This window comes from Centruroides sculpturatus, unplaced genomic scaffold (assembly GCF_000671375.1).
Source record: "Centruroides sculpturatus isolate CEXI.00-Female unplaced genomic scaffold, Cexi_2.0 scaffold946, whole genome shotgun sequence".
NCBI classification, from domain to species: Eukaryota; Metazoa; Arthropoda; class Arachnida; order Scorpiones; family Buthidae; genus Centruroides; species Centruroides sculpturatus.
The window spans coordinates 14620-40551 of NW_019385130.1; the positions used below are offsets into that span (position 1 = coordinate 14620).

The 25932-nt window shown below is 29.2% G+C and overlaps 2 protein-coding genes across 6 annotated transcripts in view; both read right to left on the reverse strand.

Annotated features, from left to right (window-relative positions):
- The window catches only part of LOC111635200 (tripartite motif-containing protein 3-like), a 33845-nt gene extending 14286 nt beyond the window's left edge, over positions 1–19559 (reverse strand). Inside the window, exon 1 of the mRNA XM_023380098.1 lies at positions 18256–19559. The gene's annotated coding sequence lies outside the window, so the exon portion shown is untranslated. The remainder of the gene's footprint in view (positions 1–18255) is intronic.
- Positions 473–25932, reverse strand: LOC111635199. 5 transcript variants are annotated; one of them, XM_023380093.1, is made up of 5 exons: positions 9865–10246; positions 9713–9795; positions 8578–8824; positions 6593–6652; positions 473–3035 (listed from the first exon to the last, which is right to left on the reverse strand). In XM_023380093.1, exon 5 carries the CDS (start codon positions 2979–2981, stop codon positions 1035–1037), a length of 1947 nt encoding a protein of 648 aa, XP_023235861.1. In that variant the 5' UTR covers positions 2982–3035; positions 6593–6652; positions 8578–8824; positions 9713–9795; positions 9865–10246; the 3' UTR covers positions 473–1034. The 5 variants fall into 5 exon arrangements, with proteins under 5 accessions (XP_023235861.1, XP_023235864.1, XP_023235863.1 ...); XM_023380096.1 differs by lacking the exons at positions 9713–9795; positions 9865–10246 and adding an exon at positions 25694–25932; XM_023380095.1 differs by lacking the exons at positions 9713–9795; positions 9865–10246 and adding an exon at positions 13957–14682.

Below are 25932 nucleotides of genomic sequence, written 5' to 3' on the forward strand. Positions count from 1 at the left end.
AATTAAAAAAAAATTAATTATAATAATTCTAAATTATATATATAAAATTAAATTATTTAAATCGGTAATTGTTATTTTCGACGCCAGATGGCTGCACGTACACATTTTAAATTTTAAAAGAAATGTGCTAATTGGTTAATTTAAAAAAAAACACTTAAATAATTTTTACTTTATGAATGAATACTATTATCACCCTCAACCCACCTTTTATTGTGCGTATCCGACCAAATTACGAATAAAAAGTAACAGATTAATGATCCAAAACATCCATTTAAAAAGATTAACAATAATACATTTCTTTTTTTCTTTCTAAGATTAACTGACATGTAGACATTTTAAATGGAATATCGAATTTTACAATATGAAAAATAAGCATATGAAGCTACTTTTAGATAACAATTTAGTTACATTAATCCCCTTTCTTGTGTAACCTTTTGACAATTTCAGATGCCAAACTTTGCCCTTTTTTTTTCTTTAAATCGATTTCAAGTGAGTAATTTCCATTTGTAGAAGATAATCGATAAGAAATTTTGCTGTTGATGTTGCAGGTTTTGACTAATGGATCGATGGATATGGTCCAAATTCATCTTCAAACAGCTACGTGCAGAGATTATCGATAAAACTGACCTTTCGAGGAAAGACAAGAAGAAAGAGAAAAGGTGTGCAAAATAAAAAATTTTCTATAAAAATTAAAAAAATATTTTTAATGGAAATCATTAACAATATATTTGAACTGTTTAAAAACCATAACTGATCTTGACTTTGCGAGAAATGAAATATCTCGATTATGCCACATTTTACACTCGTAATTTTAGAGGTGTTCGAAGCATAAATTATATATATTTTATATATATATATACAGTATATATTTTAATCAACACCACAAACACATTTTGGTTTTTTTTATTAAACATTTTATCAGTTCATCAACTGATATGATCCATTCGTGGTTCATAAATTGGTGAACTGAAATTATGTACGTTCGTCGGTTTATGAACGGATTTTTAGAGCGTTGTATCAGTTCATAAACTTAATTAAGGTTTGTAATTTTTACAATAACAATATTTCCTGAGTTTTGCACTTTTTATACACTCTGACTGCTTTCCATATTTGTTAATACGACTGACTTCGTCTAGTACCTTGTACGACTTCTCGTTGATGTCGTACCTAACTGTAGCTTCAAACAATGCATTACCGGGTATAGTGCTAACAGTTATTAAATAGTCGACTGGTCCAACAATTTTTTTACCATAAACTACGTGACTATTGATGACATCGTGTTCGTGATGATCGAATCTTAACACCTGATCATTAGCCGAACCTAAATGAGCACCCACAATAGAAGATAAGGTTAAATTGAGACATTTATCACTATAGGAACTAGTCCATTCATTGAGGGTATCCACTAAAGCATTAGCTGCACTGATAACACCGATGTCATTCACTGGAATGGGAATGTGGATTTGGCATGTACACCAATGTGGCTTGATAGCAGCATCCTCGCAACTTCTTTTCGAAGGAACTTCCTTGAGTAAACTGATCCCGTATGTTGTAGCGTTTTCAGGAAGATCATTTGGTAAATAAAGTAAATGCATGATCGTGGCATGTAAATCGAATGGTGTAGTTAAGCGACGTTCGTTTATATGCAAATTTTTAGCATATTCTGGATATTTTTCGTAGAACCATTTAGGAAATATTAAAAACACAAATGGCATCCTCTCTTCAAATTTTCCAATGTAGGTTTTTCGAATATTACCGAATCGGATGCCATGATCACTGAAAAACAACACGAAAGTATTATTGAAGACTCCATTTTCGTGGAAGTGAGTTAATAATTCTTTAGATGGTAGATCCGCATAACCTGCAAGATTCAACTGATCGTGAGTCAATCTAGCTACAAACGTAAATGCAAAGTACGGCCGTTCAGCCATAGTTTCTACAAAGGTTTTTAAATAGTCAAACATTACTTTCATCTCCATTTTTGATTGAAAACAATGAGCTTTGGATTTTTTCCTCATTTCAGATCTTTCTACCGCTACAGAAAATGGTCGCAAATAATAATCAGCTGGTGGATTGCGGAATCCTCTTTTAATGTAATTAAAAGTAGCAATGTTTGGTGCATCTTCAGCCATCAAGGTGCGATATCCATGTTTGGCATAGAGTTTCCATATCAAATCGACGTGATCTAAGAAATCCTTCCTTCTACTTTCGTTCCAATAGTGAGATATGAAGTGACCGGATAAAAGTGGAACTATATTGGGAAATGTATTATCTCCTACTTTGTTATATCCGTGAAGTTCGATTGCGCCTAGTGTTTCACGTAAATATTTTAAAGTCCGAGGAAGATGACGATAAAAATTAAGTTTGGATATGGAATCGATACCCAAAAGTATTATGTTAAACTTATTGGGTGAGGGAATGGGCGAGTCCTTCTCTAATTTACTTTTCTCTTCTTCCAATTCTTCTTTCAGGGGAGTCAAAGGGATATATTCTGTATAAAACTCTCTTTCTTCGTTAGCACAACTGACTAAGATAAATTCAGATTTAACTGGTTGATCAAATAATAATTGGCAAGAATCACCAATTTTGTACTTATCATCGGTAGGTTCTTCGGGAGTACCAGGATTTCTCGTAATTGTCCTGAAATGACAAGTGATATTACTCGGAAACAATCCGTAATGCTCTAAAAGAATTCTTTCGTTAATTTTAATCACAGCATTTGGACGAATTGATAAAAATGACGGTCTGCCAGGGCAGAAAAACGGTTCCTCGTGTCTCTGGAAGAACTTTTTAACACTGGCTTCGAATGGATCCCACTTTGGAATTCGGCAACCTCTGGTATCTATCAAAAAGCCGTCCTTGTCAAAACTATGCCTAACATCGATCACCGGCTGTCTCATGAACAGATCTTGAGAGTAAGTAAAATAAAGTAAAAATGCGGCCAAACCAAAAGTTGCTATAATTAGAAAAGTTTTCTTCATTTTGTCCTTATGATTTCTTCAAGGACATCATAGTCCTCAATCATTAAGATCGATCTAGAAATAAAATAAAACATTTCAATAATTAATTTGTAACTCTATACATTAAAAGATAGACGAAAAAGTATAATATTTCTTTCATTAAAAGCTTCCGATCGGATTTAATTAAAGCAAATGATAAATTATTGTCACGTTCTGTTTTGCCTTCCTTTACAGACTCATATCACGGAATTATATCACGAAACTGTACGCAGAAATCAAATTATCTTACAGAGCTAAGCAGATGGTTAGCTTCACATATTTGTATGAGATCTGTTATTACATTGCTAAGGTAACGTATATAACGGATAAACACATATTTTGCTAAAAATATAATTTTATAAACTTATAACTGATGAAATTTCAACATTGCAGCGGTCAAGGTTGGTTAAAGTATTAACCAATGGATATATTTATCACTATTTAATTCTTCTTAATTCATAAAAACAATACATTTTTTTTAAACATTTAATAGCAATTGCTCGTCATTAAGCTCTTCTATAGGAAACTCGATACGAAACTTTTAATAAGAGATTATTTTAAAAATTTATACTTACCTATAGAATTTACTATACTTTAAACAAATTTTTTNGCCAGCATTTTCGGTGTATGTCAGGCTATCCTTCAGCAGCTATTATATAGAGCATTATGAATGTGTAGGTTCCATTCTTCCAGTCACGTGGTTTGAGTTTCATTCAAGCACGCTGATTGCACTCGTACCTGAATGACGACACTTATCGAAGCTCCAATGATATTAATCCAATAAAATTTGAATTTTTATAAAAATAAATTCAGTTTTTTCCCTTATTCTTTGTTTTAAAATTCGATTGTGAAAGACTTTCTCCACGAAAATTTCAAGTATTAATACCCTCGGTTACACCTTTATATTCGAGATTTCTAGCTTAAATTTATTCTTAGAAACTTGTAATATTTCGTATAAATTAGTAATTCATATAATAATTAGTAGTAATAAGTATTAATTGTTTAATAAACTGCTGTTTCACCTAGTGACCTTCTATAAGATATATAGGGTTACTAATTAGAGTAGGACATACAATGTCATCTTGAGGATAGAAAATGAAGTTACTAGGTGATTTTGTCAAGAAGCCAAAGATTTATCAAAGATACAACGATGTAGGTGGATAAATTATGTTCTTGAATGAATAAAACACTTGTAGAATATTTTAAAAAAGGAACCAGTTTTGTTATATTTAAATTCAGAAAAGACTAGAAAATAAATTTTTCATAAAGAAGACTTGGAATAAATTAAAGAAAATTATTATTATTGGATTTATTTAGTTAATTTCTAAAGTTTTTTACTCATCGTAATCGATACTAATTACACAAAAATTCAATAAGTTTGGATAAATGTAGAATTGAATATTAAATGGTTTCCAGCAGGGTAGGAAATTACCAACTGAACAGAACAGCGGGAGTTGAGTGAAAATAAAATATTATATGTATATATATGTATATATCATGCTGGATCTACTTAAACATAAATCCTTCTGTAATCAAATGTCAAATTTTGATGAATGGAGGAGTGTCTGGTTCGTTTAAAACTTATCACCGATTAATATTACACTGGTTTAGGTAACGCAATACAGGTAAGTAGAAAAACTATCCAAACAGGTTAAAATCCAATTTGCAAAAGAGTAACTATCGCTGAATTTTAATGATTTCCGTATCATTTCGGCATTTACATCTTCCTCCCTATCAATTTTTTACCTACATTAATATATATTCGTTTACTTTGAGTAGGAACGTTGTAACTTGTGAAAGAGAAAATAATAAGTCCAAGATAAACAACTTACAAAATCTTTTTCAAAATATATAAATTCTCCGTTGAAATAAGGAAAATTTGAATAAATAATAAAATATATATATTTTATTTGTTTATTTTTCTTAATGAAATCGTTAAGGATTACCGAAACGAAATTATAAAATATTCGTGATTATCGATAACGTAAGATTCATTTCTTTTTGAGTTTTTATAAATTTAATTATTAAATTTATCATTGACTTAAATTAATCGATTGGTAATTATTGGTTAGATAATAAAATTAATAACCAGAAAATAGGTTATTTGAGTTTTGGTCTACACCAATAGGTCAAGGTTGCTTCATATTACACCTTTTCACATGGGAGACGATCATGAACCTTCAGAAAATTTCCCTGGATGTCAGAAGGTGGGACAGAAGGGGTGGATATTAGGTCACAAAGTGCATCAGCTCCCGATACGCCCGACATTAGGACAGGTGCGTTTGTCTGAATGTCTGAAAACACATCCAAACAAGGTCCCAAACATAAAAATTGTGTAACTAAGTCTAATGATAGGAGCACGTCTCGCGAAAGTCTATTGTAAATATCATAAAATATAATGTATTTAAATTATAATAATCGATATACCGATACATTAATTTAAGGACAGATTTCGCACTCCATGACTCTACTGCGTAGACTCTAAGTAAAGTCATTACGTCATTTTCTTAGATTATTTTTTTACTCGAATGAAAAGCGTAGTTTCTTTCCTGTCAGAAATCAGAAAACTGGTTTCAGTATTTTGAAAGAACTAAGAGAACAATGGATAAANGCCAAATTTTTTATGATGATTGCCACCCCTAAAATAATAAAAAATAAGGGATTTAACAGGTAGATTACCTAATAGTTTATTAAAGCTTAAAAATTAGTGTAATAAAGTAAATTAATTACTACTTTTTATAGAAATTAAGCGAAAAATCTCCATAATAAATCGCCTCTTCTGACTGATAAACATTTTACTAATTTATATACGGTTTGAATGGTAGTTTATTGTCAAATATAATGTCTAAATAATTAATAGTTTCGGTGTATATACTTATGGCGAATAGATAAAGTTTAGTAGGAAATTTTTATAATTTTCAAGCCAATTTTAAATATATTTACGTCTATTTGTATATGAATGATAATTAATTAATTTAATATCATGGGAGTAGGTTTTATATTTCAGTGAATGTAGAGTAACTCTATACTCTATAAAATGTAGAAAAGATCCCTCCAGGTAAGTTGTGTTCAAAATTATTGATTATTTCGTATTGAGTTTGTAAGAGATTTGTAACTGTAGATGCATTTCGAGGGGGACCGTAATGTTGCGAAGAGTTTAAATTAGAGATAATTGAGAATTAAATTAGTTTATACATACAGAAAATTCGAATATTTTAAGCATATTTTAAGTTAGCTTAATCTATATGCATATAAAAATTCTACATATTAATGAATATGTATGAGACTTAAATTTATTTTAATTTTTTCCATGTATAATTAAATGTATTACTTATGAAAACTATATGAAGAATGTATAATTTATCAATTTTTAAATATATTTCCTTAATTAAAAAAATAATTTATANTAACATACACTAAGAATAAAATGCAATTTAATTGTTAAACACTCTTCATTTATAGTTAGAGAATGCGTTAAATATGCATTTTTTTTTTTTTTTCAATGTGAAAATACCTCCTATTGCCATCTAGCGAGTAACATTAAAGTTAAATAAGGATAAAACACAAAAATTAATTACAAGGTGTTTACTTACCTGTCAAGTATTAACTGTAGCATAAATCTATCTAGACCCATAATCTTCGCATATAAAATACTAAGAAAAATAAATTAAATATTAAATATAAATTACAGTGATATAAAATATATTTATAGCGTATTTAATGTTTAATGCAATATGCATTAAAGACGTTAATTCACTCGAGATCAGACAGAGAAATTAATTAAAATACAAATTAATTTATATTTAAATCGTTATTTTTACATGAAAATCAGACAAATCAGCAATAATTAAAGAAATGATTTTGTAATTGTGCAGAGAGATTTTTCTCTTTAATATTTTATGGCTTTAAATGAGTGAAATTCCTTTGATACCAGAATAAGAAATGAAATAAAATACAATATTTATATTTGTTTAAATCACTATATTTACAGAAAAAATATATCTGTGTAATTTTTATTATTATTACTATTAGTATTGTCTATTTTATACTATTGTACATGTTATTCTACTCACAAGCTATGTATCATATCGGTTGATTTATATCGGTCATCTCACCATACTTCTCTATTGTCATACTGTTTGTACATTATTATATATGTATTTACCTGTGCTTTAATATATATCTCTGTATTTAACCCGATTATGCTCTGGCGGTATCGGGAATAAATAAAGATAAAAGAAAAATTCGAGAAATATTTAAAGAAAATTCTATAATTGTATAGAAAGGAATGATGAGATTTCTCCTTAATATTTTGTGGCCTTGAAGGAGTGCATACATCTCGGGGGTAAGTGTCAACGTACAAGGATTGCTCAAATATCGATCGATTCTCTCTTGACTAATGAATTTCCTAAGCTAAAAATGGCAATTTCGTGATGTTTTCGAATATTGTAATTGGAAATTGTTATATAAATTGTATTCTTATAAAATTAATTATTAAATATAAAAGTTAAAATATAATATTAATTATTTAAATTTGTTTTTCAGTTTGTTACCGTGTTGAAATGTTTCTTCAACACGCGAGAAACATAATAGAAAATTTAAATATGTAGAAAATATATATATTAATAATACTTTTATTTCTCAATTTATAAGTATTTTATTTCTATTTTCAGCATATCAACAAATTCAAAATTTAAAAATTAATTGTTAAGGACCTTTTTTTAAATATATAATTAATAAACTACAATAATTATTTACTTAAAAGTAATTAAATAATTGCTTATAATCACACTAAAGTACTGAATTAAAATATAGTTTTTTTTTTTTAATTTCTAGTTGATACTGTATTTAAAATTATGTAAAAGAAATTATCTTAGGATAAAAATGCATTATAAATTAATTCCATTTTGTACATAATTAAATCACTTTTAAAATGTACATTGAAGTTTCTATATTAAAATAATGTAAAATCTATTTTTCCCCCTGTTATAATAATTTAAATTATTGTTTTATTGATAAAATTACACGAGGAAAAACATTCGTGTACTTTTAAAAAATAATAACTTCATTATTATTTTATATTTACATATTGTATATAAATTAATAACGAAATTACATTGCCATATATTGGAATTTCGAGTAAATATTTTATAATTACATAATTTAAATAGTTATTTTCGATTCGGATAGACATCCGATCGTGCACATTTAAAATCGGATGTGAGAAGAAAATATAGCACATTTTTAGGCATCATGAGATATTATTATAAATATGAGAAATGAATTTATATTTAATACAAAATATATTTGTGTTTCCTTACAAATTAAATAATAAAGAATTTAAAATTTATTTAATTTTAAGACTGGGTGGGGGGTTAAACTAATACGTAAATATGATGAAAAATAATCAATAAACTATCGAAAGATTAAAAGGTAACGTAGACGAATGTAAAAAGAGCTGCGGATTCGAGCCAATTGCTTAATATTTACTAAATCTTATATATGTCTAAGCTAAATAGTTATTAGAGGAATTAAACGTTACTTATATTGCTTACTAACCAGTGAAAATCTCACTCACCTCCATTGTTCTGAAGTATGGATAGTAGACATGGCTGTGCAGAACAATCGATAAGAACAGTTCCACCCCTTTCCGGCCCTCCCTGCGGTTGCTACAGCAACTGTACGTTTCTACTGCGATCATTTCTGAAGAAGACGTGTCCTCTAAGCGGCTTGACATTAAAGCGGTTCATACTGATCTTGAGGTATCATTCATCCCTAGTATGGTTTTTTAGTCAACCGCATCTTCCTTATTTCATCTTCTTAAACTTTTCATTATAATAATAATTAAATAAATTTGAACTGTAACATACACTAAGAATAAAATGCAATTTAATTGTTAAACACTCTTCATTTATAGTTAGAGAATGCGTTAAATATGCATTTTTTTTTTTTTTTCAATGTGAAAATACCTCCTATTGCCATCTAGCGAGTAACATTAAAGTTAAATAAGGATAAAACACAAAAATTATATTTCGAATTTTATATTTAATTCATCCTCAAAATGATTTATTACAAGGATTTTTTTTATCGCAGAATTAAATTTTTACATTTAAATATTAATACGAAACGTTTGCATAATTTAAAAAAGTTAGCATTAAATGAAATACTTATCCAAGCTACATTTAATTCTAATTAAAAGTTGCAAAGATCAAATATAATGTTAATCTTTGATATTTAATAACAAGGAGTATTGTACGTTCTCACCCTTTGCGCCGACTTGTCTTCTATTATGTAGCAACGAAAACGTTTAAATTTAGAGCGAATTATAAATAACTTGAGGACCAATTTTGGCAAGAAGCAATGACACCTGCCATAAGCTTTGATGAATTTAAAAATTATATATATATATTTAACAATGCCCTCGAGATACCTAACATATACTCTATTATGTATTACCTAAGTATAAATGAATATATTATCCTTAAGGATTTTTTAATATATGATAATTTATATTTAAGACTGTATAGAATCGATTTGAAGTTAAAATTTGACACTGTTTACACGTCCTTGTTTTTGAAGTACGTCATAAACAATGTACAATCGATACCATTATACACGAATCTCACACAGTTTCCTGCGATTTCTGATGATAAAAAGCAATGCATCTTATAAAAATATAAATATTAATCTAATTAAAATGATATTATTATTACCTAAATTTCATTTTTTTCCGTCCTCCTCAACACATTTCGAGTTAGTGTTTGGTTTACATAATGTAAAACTGAAAAAACACACCCTTTTTTTTAAAAATTAGAATTTCCTGGTTCATTATCATAATAAAAACAGAAGGAAATTGAAGAAGTACTTCATTAGTGATTGCCGTTTTCGTATTAACTAGTTAATACTTTCAAAACTTTCTTGGAAATTTTAAGATTGCGTTATATTCAGCGTGACTTTTGGATTTTAGAATGCTCAAGTTACAAAATTGAAGTGTTTTGCTATGTAAATTATGTTTTCGTTGGCCGCTTTTGTAGTGTTTTAACTGTTTTCTAAGAAGATAAATCCTAAAACAATTATAAATTACAGTAGAAGTTCGTTAATCCGGCATCTATGAAATCCGAGTGGTGCTGGGTTACCGGATGTTTGCGTAATTATGTAAAATTTCATAAGTGTGTGGACATTGCCTTAATTTTCTTACCAGTGTACACTGCTGTATGCTTCCGATTTGTTTACGTACGCTATTTAATTAATCCGAATATGATTGATCCAAAACATCCATTTAAAAAGATTAACAATAATACATTTCTTTTTTTCTTTCTAAGATTAACTGACATGTAGACATTTTAAATGGAATATCGAATTTTACAATATGAAAAATAAGCATATGAAGCTACTTTTAGATAACAATTTAGTTACATTAATCCCCTTTCTTGTGTAACCTTTTGACAATTTCAGATGCCAAACTTTGCCCTTTTTTTTCTTTAAATCGATTTCAAGTGAGTAATTTCCATTTGTAGAAGATAATCGATAAGAAATTTTGCTGTTGATGTTGCAGGTTTTGACTAATACGTAAGAGCAACATAAATATACATAATAGTTAACATGATATGTACAGTGAGAATTCGCTTATAAGAAGCGTGCAAAACAAGAGGAGCCGGTTGGAAGCATGAAACAGTTGTCGTGAGAAAAGTTAGCCAGTTGATCAATCATTACTAGCAGACTGCTGATCGCTGGTGGATTGAGTGCTGCTGTTGTTTCCAGAAACTTGATGAGATGTCGATAAACATTCGGGTCTTCCATGAGTCTGCTGTTAGGGCATTGCCAGTTGTTTCCGGCATGGAGCACATGCCCCATGAGTCTGTCTCTCTCCTGTTTAAAAAGTTCACAGTCCTACAGATAATGCTGGCTGTCTTGGATTGAAGTACTGTTGCAGGGGCAGATGTCCGTGTTTTTAAGATGAAACTTTTTTAAATAGCTATTGATGACCAGTAATTAACTGGGTCATGAAGAAGATTGGTTTGAAGTGTTTCCATTTAAGTCTTTCGTTAACGTTTGGAATAAAGGTGTGCGTTAATCTGCCTGTAGATCCATTATCCCATTCTTCTTGCCATTGACCAAGAGCGAATTCCCAAGTCCATTGCCTGATTTTCGAAACAGGAATTTTGTTGTAGCAAGGAGTAAGGCTGGAAGCAGCGGCCTGTTTGGCCAGCTGACTATGCTGCTGTGTTAATTAAGATTGATTTAAAAACCTGCTGGAACATTAATGAACAAAAGCAATGTTTATGATAATTTGTGTGCTTATAATATTTATTTTCCAGACATATAATGTATTTTCGCTCGAACTTCAGCGTGGTGTCTAAATAACTTCCTATTGGATAATTACCAGACATTTCGGATTATCGAATGTTCGATTAATGGTTTTTATATTATTGCAATATATAAAACTGATTATATGTAAAATTAGCATCGTATAGCTTTTATTTACAGTACAAAACTTTGTTTTATTATCGTAAAATATGTTACACATTTTAATTATCCGCTAAGTAAATTATCTCTATGTAAATCTAAAATATTCGCACGTCATTTAAAAATGATATTTTTAAATTATTAAAATCTAAATTGATTAACTTTAATGATAATTTAAGCTTGTAAAATCCGGAATCCGTTGGCTCGTAGCCATCTTGACTACGCGCGAATCTTAAAACAAAGAAAAAAAAGTAAAACAATAGTTTAGTAGGTCATGACAAACTGTTATTCACGTTACTAAACATGCAAAACATCTCGAATGTAGCGAGGCGCGAGCCGTTTAGCACATTAAACTCTTCAGTATATATATATATTTTAAAAAAATTGTATTATGGTTTTAAATAGTAAAAAAGTCTACAAGAAGAGTAAAGGAATATATAACAGATGATCTTGAGGTTTCCGTTAATACGAGATTAGAGTGAAATAACTACGCTGTCCCTTTAATAGGTCCTTTCTTTTCTTCTCATTTTTAGATTCTTTCCGCCCCTCCAGTATTAAAAGGGCCTTTTAAACAGGTCCAAGATCAGGCTCACAATAGGCCTGATCCTGTGAGGCCTATTGTGAGCCTAATCTATTGTGAGGCCTATCAAACAGGTCCAAGATCCGACCAAACAGGTCGGATGATGAAATATCTTATCACACATTTATATCACTGTTGTTTTAAATAATTGCGATTTGATTCGAATGCAAAACACTTCTTTTGAATTAATTTGAAAGATCTACTAGCTCACATTTTCCTGTTAAAATTGACCAAATATGGTTTGAATCCAGAAATTAATGAGAAAAACCACGACAATGATTTCCTACAATCAGAAATTCTAATTTGACAGACAAAAATTTTAAGTAAAAATGTATAATATCCAGATATGACTATATAATTTAGAATTATAAAGGTGTAGAGCTTACATTTCAAACAATATATACAATCCTATGATGCAATGCTATCGATGCAACAAAAATACTTTTAGTGGAATGTTTCTAAGTTATTTTTATTACTACAAAAATAAAGAAGAGAATTATTTTTGAAAGGAATGTAATATACATACCGTACTTCTCCATAAATAAATTTCGTGATAAATCATTTATTCTTTCTTACTAAACAAATCTGTATATGTATACATTATATAGAAAAGAAATCTTATATCAATACTAACTTGTAAGCAGTAAATTATGATGTTATTATGAGGCAAGTTTATTATACCAATTCAAACAAAACACTATAATAAAAACAGTAAAAACATTCCAGTATATTTATGTATCTATAAAAAATATTTTATAAATATAACAGTAAATTGTTTAAAGACACTTGCGTATAATCTCAATGCGTTTAACCATATTTTATTGCTGATTCATACTGAAAATATTAGTATTTGTCACGCTATTATCTTCACTTATTAAAAAAAAATATTTTTTCAAGATTTGTAATGATTTATAGTATTTTTCCCTTTTTTTAGTCTGTACAAAAATTTCTAGAGACGTATAAAATAATTAATGAGCTTAAGTTTTTGCTTTTATATTGGAACAAGATTTGAGTTTATATTGCCAATATTAATTGATGAAATTAGATACACCTGAAAGTACACTACTAATATTTTTGTATAAATTAATTTTATCTGTTTACGCTCTGAGGATATTAGTAGGACTTTTTCTCATGTCCACTGCGGTCATAGGTTCGGTCGAATAATGAGAGAATGGGTGCGACATTCAGACCAAACAGGTCGATCTAACACCGGAATCATGACGGACGATATGCTATATAAATGTCCGTAATCTTATACTATATATTTCTTTAAAACGGCATGCCTTAAAGACCGTTTTCATGCTCATCTTAAGTTTGACCAGATCTATAATGGGGAGTAAGACCGGGAGATAAAGAGCCCAATAAATTCGGATCAGATCAACCATCAAAATTTGTGATGTTACTTCCAGAATTCTATTCGCTGTATCCAGAATGTTAAGTTGAAGTCTTTTACTGCCTTTACTGTCTTTTACATGAAAGACAGTAAAGGCAGTAATTCTCCCACTTCAGGCCTTCCCATATTTAAACCTATCAAAGGGAACCGAATCTTACCTTTTCATACTGCAGTGTATCAAGATTGCCTTGAAGTTACAATACAATTTACAAATTTAACTGAAAACGTTACCGAACATCCTTTATTCCAATATAAGAACTATAACAAGCAAATTTAAATGTAATTTTTCATGATTTCTCTTAATTTAATGAGTCATATATTCATCTTATTTCACTATTACAATATTTAAAAGAATTAAGTAATCATTTTCTAATAGAATTGCTTTAATGAACTGTCCATAAGTATAACCTTAAATTAAGATGAAACCATTTTAAGTTACTTTTAGATCTATTTTAAGATAGAATCAATTTACATTTTAATAAAATTACAAACCACAAGATATTAATCGTCATGCTTACCAGATTGAAATTCAATAATTATTGACCAATGATGATGAATTTATAATACATGAAGAAACGCCTTCTATCATCAATTATTTGAAATAACGGTTTTTACAAAAACCGTTATTTGTCCGTTAAAACTTCGGCTGTTTAAAATTATGTCGTCATCTTATTCGTGTTTAAAATTTCACATATCGGGTTCAGAACCAATCCCTGAAGCATCATTTGCTCATCATATGTAATTTATAGACAATGGCATAAAATAACTAAGGTAAACATCCTGATAAAATTAATTATTTATAACAGTTTTTTAAGAGTATATTTTTTATGTCGCGTACAAGTGATATTACATTGCTATTTTCGCGAGAGGGTCCTTTAGCCTATATATATTTGGCTGCAATTTGAAAAATTGTCGACCTATAAATGCCTACTGTCGTTTGTGTGTCTGTCCTTCCTTAATCTCGAGAACAGAATTGAATACATAAAAGGTGAGACCAGATGTGGAAAGATTGGGAGTAGTAAGCCCCGATTAACTATATAATAAGTTTCGATGAAAGCCAGCAGTTACGTTATTTCAATTCGAAATTTTTCTCCTAAAAGGAGTTAAATAGACGACTCAATTGCTAACAGGAAAAGTATGATGTACAAGAGCTTGATAACAGGAAAAATATGATTTACAGGAGCAAGCCATTACTAATTTGGAGAGAATATATTTTAAATTAAATAAATTAAAAAGTATTACGAAATTATCAATGTTTACCCTATATACTTAGTGTAGCAGTAAAAAACAANAACAAATTTATTGTGCAAATTTTCAAGTTTTTTCTCTAATAAAGTTTGTTGTTCTTTCCAAAGATTTTCAACAACAGTTTCTTTATTAGAAGAATTTTGAATGCTTTTCTGAAAATGTAAAAATATAATTTAAGATAATTTTGCATTTCATAAATAATACATGAAAAATGCAAATATGGGATAGTTTTCTAATGATCTATATTATTATTTCTTCTTATGGATAAAGTATAAAGTCTCCGTTAATTAATTACAAAATTGATCTGTTCTAACCAATTTTAAAATTTAAAAGATAACAAATTTGTTTCTGCCGACTTAAATGCATTAATTTAATTGGTAATAATAAAGTTTACAATTTTATTTATTATTTTTGTTTTAATTCGGCTGCAATTTCAAAAAATTGTAGACCTATAAATTCCCACTGTCGTCCGTCCGTTCGTCTTTCATTAATCTCTGAAAACGGATGAAGGATGATACCAGATGTGAAAACCTTACGGGCAGGAAGTTCCGAAAAACTTCCTATGCAGACCAGAAGTCATGTTATTTCAATTGAAAACTTCCCCTGAAATGTGTGAGAGAGATGACGGCATGGCTCTGATGTAAAAGGAAAAGTATGATGTACAGGGGCAAGCCACTACTAATTTGAGATTGAGAGCATATATTTTAAATTAAATAAATTAAAAAGTATTACGAAATTATCAATGTTTACCCTATATACTTAGTGTAGCAGTAAAAAACAACCGGGCCCTTGACGTTTTTCATGATGTGTTATGGTTATGAACAATTGTATTCTGAGATTGATAAAGTTGGAGAAAATTAAACCATTAAACCAAGAGCATGTATTATTATTTTCCGAGATGTGTAAGTTATTTAATTTATTGATTAGTATAAATGTTTTCAATATTTCTATTAGTATTCTATTATGTTTGATTTACACATAACCATAAGAAAATAATAACAATTAATAAAAGGTAAAAATCTGATTAATTTTAAAAAGTGTATGACAATTCCTTTCTTTTTATACAACTTTCTTTCTGTACCTAAAGAACTCCAGTGAATTTACTATACAAATTCATATATTCATGTAAATGAGATACATTTTAATAATAATTAACTTATTATACATTTGCAATATTGTTAATTCGTATCGACGTTCGCTTTAATTCGTGTATTGTTCGTGTAACCCCGCTTTACGACCTATCTGTAACTAGTTTCTGAAAAATCGACGTTACTCGAGCCGTCTCTTCTTCATAAACTGTATGAAAAATTAACATTATTTCCATAGAAATGCAATTTTAATGCACGTAATAGCAATAAAATAAAATATACAATAAGTTTTTACTTATCTCTGTTTAGTATTATGCTAGTCAAATGTTTTATTAGTCACGAAGCAGTCTACTATATTTTATTTACATTAAAAAATTTATGAGTAATTTTAATTTTATTTTGTGCTTTTTAAATATACTCTTATTATAGTGTTATTTTACATACAAATATGACTCATAACATAGAAGTATAGAAACATTTTGTATTCATTTAAATTATTACCAAAGAATTCCAAGTGTTTTTATAAGAATACTGTATATAAACAGAGTTTTAATTTAAATATTTTTGATAATATAAAGTTAAAAAGTATTCGCAATGAATTAACAGCAATTGAAGTATTTTCTGATGTAAATAATATGTACAGTCGACCTCCCTATAACACGGGTTCCTATAGTTCGGATTCCTATATGACGGCGAAAAAATTGCGACGGTATCAGTACAAACATGATAAAAAAACTCCTATAATTCGGTAAAACGTCATCGAGCAGCCGAACTACTTTTCGCCGTCCAGCGCCACGCTACGGAGAGTTTAGGCGAGTAAGTTGAGTTTACTATCGTCTGTACAGTATGTAAATTAGGTACCGTAAGTCTAATACAGCACTAATTTTATACATTTCTTGTGAAAGAAACATTTCTTATTCAACGGCCATAAAAATTATTTATATTAATGATGTCTCCAAAGTTCAACGAAGTTTTCGCAGAAAAATAACTTATCAGAAATCGCGCCCGCCGTTTGGTGCGCTGCTCCGCGACGAAAACAAGCTTAAGCAATGGCGACGTCGAACGGTGCACACTCGGTAAGAAATCCTACAATTTTTTGTTTATAGCATAGTTTATACGGGTTATTCCCAAAAAAATATACGTGTTTTGGAAATGTTGAGTCGAATTAGTCTAGGAATCGATTAATTTTGGAATCGATTAATTATGGAAGAAAACTTTTCAAACAGCCGTAGTCGGTAAAGATCACACGTGTCGGGCTGTGATTGGCACGGACTCGTACAAAATGGATTCATAAAGAACGGAACGTATCTACCATGTTATAGGGGGGTGACTGTATTATCATTTTTCAAGATGTTTCCATATTTAAACAGTTTCTATAAAAAGAAAAATCGATATGATATTTTTAAATTAATGAAAAAATGTATTCTATTTATAGAAATATATTAAATTATTTACAAGATACTTAAATCTTATTTATAAATATTTAATGCCACTATTTATGTTGAGAAAAACTACAAACTGACGTAATTAAAAGTTACAACATTTGATAGAAAAGAAAATAAAATTACACTTTAATTTTGCTGCCATAATTTTGAGTTATGAAGGTACTTTTTCTGTTTTTTTTTCAATAAAGACATCTACCTAAACACCATTTATATCTATTTTTTGATGCATATATACTTATGCAACCTGCTGAGAGGTTGCCTGGGATAATTGTCAATTTTTCCACTATTATTGTACAGTACAATACAATTTGAAAATCTGAGATAGAGTCTTTAAAAATACATGTGGTGATTTATCTATGAAGTTTTTTTATTATGCTCTTATACTTGTATTTGAATTCTTTTGTTATTATTAATTTTTTGCTTTTCTTTCAGTTTTGAAATATCATCTAGTGCTGCCATCGTTGCTGAGATTTTGTGCCATATTTTTGTATTAATTATTAGGATTTTTATCTTCCTAATTCGGCTGTGTACCGTAAAATTGCCTAATTTGGCATTTACAATTACCACATACCAAAAACAGTGGTATTGTAAATGGTACTTATAAATAAAAATCCGACATTATGTCAGATGTCATATCTCAATGAGCTAATCCCTAGCTTCCTCGCTAAATCTCTGTTAAATAGGTACAGATTATGGTGTGTAAAATACTAATATTGTCAATTATCGGTATATTAACGAAGAAAATTCTCAAATTACCAGTTTCACCGATTTTTAATTGCACTTTTTTTTCTTTGGTTGTTATACTGTATTTATATCGACATTATCAAAACCGGTATTTACAGTAAATACATGTTTCCACATTATAGTATAGATGCCAAGTCATTATACCTTATCTCAAAATCTTGTCAATTTATCATATAAAGATATTTAATATTTTATTATTAATTACATCATGTTTACTTGCAGATAAGTAATATAGTTTAAGATATTTAAATAACAATACATTACAAAATGATTTCGAAATAAATTAACTTACTTAAATACAAAATATCTTGGAATGTATCAACAGAATGGCGAAATAATTTCTCGATTTTAAACATGAGAAACATTAGATATAGCCTATATATTGTAAATTACATCAGCCGGATAACCGGAGTATGACATCCGGATTCAAAGTTAAAACTTTATTAGACAGATAGGAATTGATAGAAACTCTATTGAATAATAGGAGTCAACGGTTACATAAAATAATTGAAGATTGCAATATCAACACTCCAGTTTACATAAAATCGAGTAGTCCAAGTTCCAGAGGCTAAAAGACAGGATGGTTAAATCACTGGAATTTCATAAATATCTGCTTATTTTTAAATAACGAACAGTTCGTTTAAAAATATTCGATGCTATTCCTTTAAATATTATAATCACATTTAACAAATACAATTGTAATTTTAATTTTACAGTTATCTAACTAGACCTATCGAACTTAGAGCAGCATTTATATCAGATTAATCAGGATAAAAGAAAAATTACGTTATATTAAAGGCCACACAACATTTAATCAAATTGCCTAGAGAGTAACTGGAAAATCCGTAACTTCCAAGGCCTCGTTTAGTGCCTGGTGTCATGATCCTGTCTTCATTACTCCTTCGCTAACCTTGTCCAAGGCTTTACTGTTAAATTAGCATAAATACCTAGCTACAAGAGAGTATCTCAAATCATGTAGAGTTATTAGTAATTTTATAATTATATTAAAAGTCTATATTTACTTTTAGCTACGGTCGCTGGTTGTTGTCTTTTGTGGCTTCTAGCTTGGCCAGATAACAATATAAAATGGCACTAAATTGATTTCGCAGCCATGAATTTTTAGTTATAAACGTAGTTTGCCTGGTTCTTATGCAACCTGCTATACATGTGGCTTTATAAGGTGCCTCTAAAATAAGACATGGGGCCTTGCGATTGTAAAAGGTTACCCACCTCTGGCTTAACTAGACAGATCGAGTACAGCGAGGCACATTTACATTCATCTAGATCAGTGGTGTCCCTAGCCAAATCCACTACAAAAGACTGTCATACTAACATATTTGACACATCGCTTACATGATATATGATAGAAATATGCCTAATTTTTGTAAAATAATAATAAAATATTTGTGGAACCCGCCAATCGAAAAGTTCGGGCACCACAGATCTATATGGCTTTCAGACTTTGAAACTTACGTGTAAACTTCATTACTCTTTATTAAATTCTTACTAAAATGCTTCAGTTTAACGCCACTCGTATTAATTTAGAATAAATGATGAAGCTAAATCGAAACATGACTAAATTTTATAATTTAATAAATAGTTCACGTCCTTGTTTTTGAAGTACGTCATAAACAATGTACAATCGATACCATTATACACGAATCTCACACAGTTTCCTGCGATTTCTGATGATAAAAAGCAATGCATCTTATAAAAATATAAATATTAATCTAATTAAAATGATATTATTATTACCTAAATTTCATTTTTTTCCGTCCTCCTCAACACATTTCGAGTTAGTGTTTGGTTTACATAATGTAAAACTGAAAAAACACACCCTTTTTTTTAAAAATTAGAATTTCCTGGTTCATTATCATAATAAAAACAGAAGGAAATTGAAGAAGTACTTCATTAGTGATTGCCGTTTTCGTATTAACTAGTTAATACTTTCAAAACTTTCTTGGAAATTTTAAGATTGCGTTATATTCAGCGTGACTTTTGGATTTTAGAATGCTCAAGTTACAAAATTGAAGTGTTTTGCTATGTAAATTATGTTTTCGTTGGCCGCTTTTGTAGTGTTTTAACTGTTTTCTAAGAAGATAAATCCTAAAACAATTATAAATTACAGTAGAAGTTCGTTAATCCGGCATCTATGAAATCCGAGTGGTGCTGGGTTACCGGATGTTTGCGTAATTATGTAAAATTTCATAAGTGTGTGGACATTGCCTTAATTTTCTTACCAGTGTACACTGCTGTATGCTTCCGATTTGTTTACGTACGCTATTTAATTAATCCGAATATGATACAATGTGTGACTATGCTGTGTTATTTATTTATTTTTTATTTTTTTATTTTAATTGAAAGAGGGGGTGCCTCCAGGTTCCACTCGTAGGTACGACCTGGAGGTTGNTTTTAAAATTGTTTAAATTTTACAACAATTCAAAATTAATAACTAGGTAGGCCTACGTAATTTGTAGTATTGTTATCAAAATAAATGTATACAAGACAATTAATGTAAAATCTTTAGATAACATGAAGTTAAATATAAAAAATTTTTTAAATTTTTTAGATAATAAGAAGTCGGGTGTTTTAAAGGTTCAAAACATATAAAAATTTGTAATTTAATGGATGACAAGTAAAATGGGCAAAGGAATTTTATGGTTTTAACTTTCAATAATCTGTAATCTAAAAGGCATGTTTTTAAAAAATAAACATGACCTTATATGTTTGTTTATATTATTGTAATTTGTGAACTTTTATTTTAGTTGGCTGAAGAGGGGCAAGGAATGCCCGAAACGTGTAAAAATACAATGAACACGTATCAACTGAATAAAATTTAATGATGAGATTTGCCAAGTGTCTGAATAAATACAATAAATAATTTGTGTTTGAATTACTAAAAATTACTGGCACGGTTTCAAAAATACCAAAAACATTTCCTGTATGATAAATCCAATATTTGTCAAGTTGACAAATTTAAGAAGTACAATACAATCGACTCCCCTATAACACTGTTGATTATTCCGTTTTATGTGAATTCCATGTTGTACGAGTTACTTAGATTTTACAAATACGTGAGCCGTTCACAGCCCGGCACACGTATTTGTAAAATCTAAGTGAATCGTACATGGAATTCACATAAAACGGAATAATCAACAGTGTTATAGGGGGCGGTCGACTGTAATTCAATAAAAAGACAAGAAGCTTCATACTTTTATAATATTTACTTTTCGTATAGGATTATTTTCATGTATTAAAAACTGTTTATAAATATTCTTTACATAAAATTATCTTTTCTAAAGTGTAGATACACATTTATCAATATATCCAAGTTTTCTATAAATTCTTAACGTTACAGTCATTCTATATACAGTAATAATTTATATCCTGTTTATTTTATTTTGGTTTATATTTTATAAATGAATGAAGAAAAAAGAAAGTTTCCATCACCAGCGATTATTTGTCGATAAGCAGATAATGCATACGGTCTGTAATTATTAATCGCCACTTACGTGGTAATTAATGTATAATGTTCACTTCCTTCTTAGACGAAGCGGAATGTCTTATCATTTATATCTGCTTTGTACAGTTTTGGATTACCGTATACACTAGAAACTCTTAAAATCATATAATTATTTGAGTTTTTCAATATCCCTGTTATTTTTTCACTATTTTAAACATTCCTATATCATCATAAAAGTGTTCATAAAACATGTATTAAAAGTAATCTATATAATATCGTTTCCAGATTTTTTAAATATTCAAAATTTTTCTGAGAAGTTTATCTTGTTTTCAATCCACGAAACCGAAATAGAATACAAATATTAAAACAATAGAATTCGATAAAGCGAATAATTACTTCGTATTGTAAAGTATACACATAACATCGTTCCTATCTTCTCCCATTCTAGTTGATCCCATTGTAGGTAAACCTGACCTTATAGATATAATTGTAACGGCCTTATTAGGTCTGGTCTACAACGTCTTGTTGCATCGCGTAAGTGTTCCATTACATTGTAATCACATGAACGAACATTGTATCATCATGTTAGTTAGCAAATGCAGAGTAGCCTGTTGCATATTGCTTCTAATCTAAAATCGTAGCTACTAAGCCCCCTCAGCTTAGTCAACAGTCCTTCTATGCAGTATATATAATATATAATTTCAATTTTCTCGCATAAATTTAGGCGACAGTTCCTGTTTTTACATTAGGACTTTAGCTAATAGGCCTAGTGCTGAATGGAGAACGGAAAAATACCAGTCAAAATTTAGTTTTCTCCTCTATTCCAAGTGACTGTGGTAATTAAATTTCTTGAGTTGCAATCCAAGTATGCTCACCTTTAACCCTCCGCGTTAACTCGCGTGGATCTCTCAAACCTCACTATTTATTCCAAAATTTAAAATTATGGACATCATAAACTACGATCATATCTTTTATTTTCGTAGTTTGTCTTGTTTCGAACGTTGTAAATACTTGTGTTTTCTGTAATTTGATCCGAAAAAGTAAAAAAATAAACATTTCAAATTTCACTTAGCTATAAATGCCTCAGGTTTCGTGGACTGACATCAAATTTGTAACTGGAACAGGACCTGTTTGTTGTCTTTATGATTAAGGCAAAAAAAAAAGAAAAAAAAAAACATTTTTTAAAGGAAGATTAAATGCTTCAAATGACAACAATTTTCTTTTCTTTTATTCACAACCATCTTTTTGGGCTGCAATATGAAAAAAATTTTAGAACTATAAATTCCCACTTCCTGTCTGTCCTTCCTTAATCTCGTGAATGAAGATAAGTAGATGAAAATCGAGATCAGATATAGAAGGATTAGGGGCGGCAGGCCCCAATTAACTAAATAAGAACGTCTAGTTTGAACCAAAAGTCACATTATTTCAATTCAAAAATTTTCTCCCGAACGGAGTTAGATGATCGGTACGACTCCATTGTTAACAAGAAAAGTATGATGTACGAAGGCAAAACACTACTAAAATTGAGAGCATTTTGTATTTAAGTCCGGCACTGTGACAACGCCACAATAAATAACTGCTCGTCTTTAACATATAAAAGTCATTTTTGCCAGAAATGATTATTTTTATTTAAATATTTTATGCGATGTGGTCACGCAATTATCAAACGTCGATTAATTATCTTAATTGAAAAATCAATACCGCTTGAAATATTACAGAAAGGATCAAAATTTTTGCTGAGTACTTAAGCACGAATATTTGTTGTACGAGAAATGAAGAGATCGAAGAAATAATGCGTGGACCATCCAAAATTTTGCAAGCACGTGATAAATTACTATATTCATAAATTATTATTAAAATTGTATCAAATAAATGCATCTGCTGCGATGTGTTAGTAACACTGCTGTAAAATAAACAACAATTTTACGATTTTAACTGTTTGCATTATCAAAATTAATTTTTTTTTTCTAAATTTTTGTCACGTCGCGTTGTCGCACGCAACATGGCCGCTCCCATTTAAAAATTATTTAAAACTGAGCAGCGATATTATCGCTTTGTGTTTTTATTGAGCAGCGATGGAGAAATAACAGAGAATAGATACAAAATCTAAGGAATGGTATTGAAAATTACTATTGTATCGCGTTGCACTCGTGTGATTTCATAATGTTTCAAATAACTTCACATTTCGACCGAAAATCGAAAACATTAATTGAATTTATATAGGAAACTACTAAAAACATATTGATAGAAACATAAAATAAGATTCATAGCTGCAAGTGAAGCCACGCTTGTGACAATCGCGTGCTGTCACAAGAGCAACGTCCACGACGTTTTCCTGTAATGGACAACGGGCAAATATCTATTGAAATAAAAATACTTGGGGTCTGTCAGACCCCAAGTATTTTTATTTCAATAGATATTTATGCAAATAGAAAAAACAAACTGTTTCATATCGATGGAAATGCAAAATTTGGAAGCCTGTGATGGTGACAAAGAAAGACTATGCTACTCCTGCAACTCCATATTAAGAAAATTAATTATAAATAACTAAATTAATGCAAAAAAAAAATTAGAAAATATTTGAATACAAGTACGTTAATACGAATATTAATATAATAAAATAAATCATTTATTTTAAAATATTTATTTGACAATTTATTTGAACATAACTTTGCAACAATGTAAAATTTGTGAAATTTCAACAGTTCAAAGTAAATTTTAGATATTTGCATGCATAAAATGGTCACTGATGGACCTAAACAACGTTAATAGTCGAGCATAATAAATTAGTTGTATTGTAGGCTTAATTAATTGTCATGAATACACACACTGCAAAACACGAAGATTGAATATCTCTCTTAAGGCAATTTTTTACTAACATTTTGTCAAATTACAAAATTTTAAAGATTTTGTAAAATATAAAAAAAAACAAGTTCCACAATTATGATGAAAGTACATCAACTTACAACAGATCTTTATTTGCATACTACTGTTGATGTGTAGTATTTTTTTTAATCATTCCTGTACTTAAACTTCTGCAAAAGTTGCATGCCAATTATATTTTCATAATAGTAAGCTTTTACAAATTGTAAGAAAAAAATTGTAAAGCTAGTTTTGTCACCTTAAATTCTAACGATTTTATAAATACATTTGTGCACGTTTTTAACGAAACAAATAACGAAAAAAACAGCAACTACTAATCAAGTAACAAGCGGAAATCTAATTACAGGAAAGATAAAAATCCCCGCTCCCGCTATAGCCGATATTAGCATAGCAGTAATCTACACACTAAATGCTCTGTTGCGATTTTCTTTTTTATATTAAAATAAACTATTTCGTCAAAACTGTAAATCTGTATTTAAAAATTCTTAAAAACAATTAAATGCATTTATATTTATGTTATTTCTAAACATTAATATTTCAATTCGAATTTTATTTACTCAGTTTTTCCCTTTTCTATTTTTAAGAATCAGTTTTATCTTAATATATGCTAAAATAAATTAGTTATTTTCAGAATGTTTAATATCAAAGTACAGTAAGTGTTATGTAACTAGTCACACAGTAAAGGGACTATGATGTTCCAATCTAGATATTCTAATAGTTCAATGGAATAGTATGGGAGTTGACAGGAAGATGTAAACATTACATGTTAAAATCTGTCCTGTAATTCTTGTAGCTTGTAGAATGTGTAAATACTGTTTATGCTAATTGATTTATATATACTTGGTTTATATATACTTTATAATTTACTAGAATACAAGGTAAATTGATTTTATTCAATAGGCAAGATTACAATAATATTAGACTCTTAGGTATATTTATCGTAATATTCAAAGCGTGGTGTGTAAAATTATTATTTTGTAACTTAAGTAAACAATGAAGTGGTCAGAGCAACTTTGCCCCTAAAGAATTTGAATAGATGATATAATTTATAAATGCTAAGATATTCACAATATAACTACTAGCAAGCATTAAATAATTTAGATTCTGATTTTAAAATAAATTTTTAAATGTATAGTAAACAATGTGAATGTAGTAACATTCACACCTACTCCAAAAGGCTCCTGATAAATGAAAACAAAAATATTAATTTTTTTCTTGGGGCCTTGATCACAAGTTCCTAAGGCCCAAAATATTCTTAGTTCAACACTGGTTATATGCTAAATTAAATGCATCGTGGATAAAAATGAAAAAAAACGGATAAATTCTATTTTTATTATTAGATGGTTTAGCTATTTAAGTAAATAAATATAAGAATGTTACATACCAAAACTATTTCCGTTTAATCGTTTAATCATGGCAAAAACAGTAATAACTAGACTTAGATACACAGACACACACATGTACTTCCAAATTAGTTAAACTGTATATATATATAAATCAAGGTCTGACATACAATAACCCTTATGCCTATTAAGAAAATCAAATAATTCATAGAGCATTAAAGAAACTAAAAATAATATTAATCACAATCATTACAATCACCTTTTATTACAATCAAATGGC

Excerpts from the sequence above, each read along its gene's own strand:
- LOC111635199 (XM_023380096.1), bottom strand. The coding sequence starts at position 2,981 with ATGAAGAAAACTTTTCTAATTATAGCAACTTTTGGTTTGGCCGCATTT.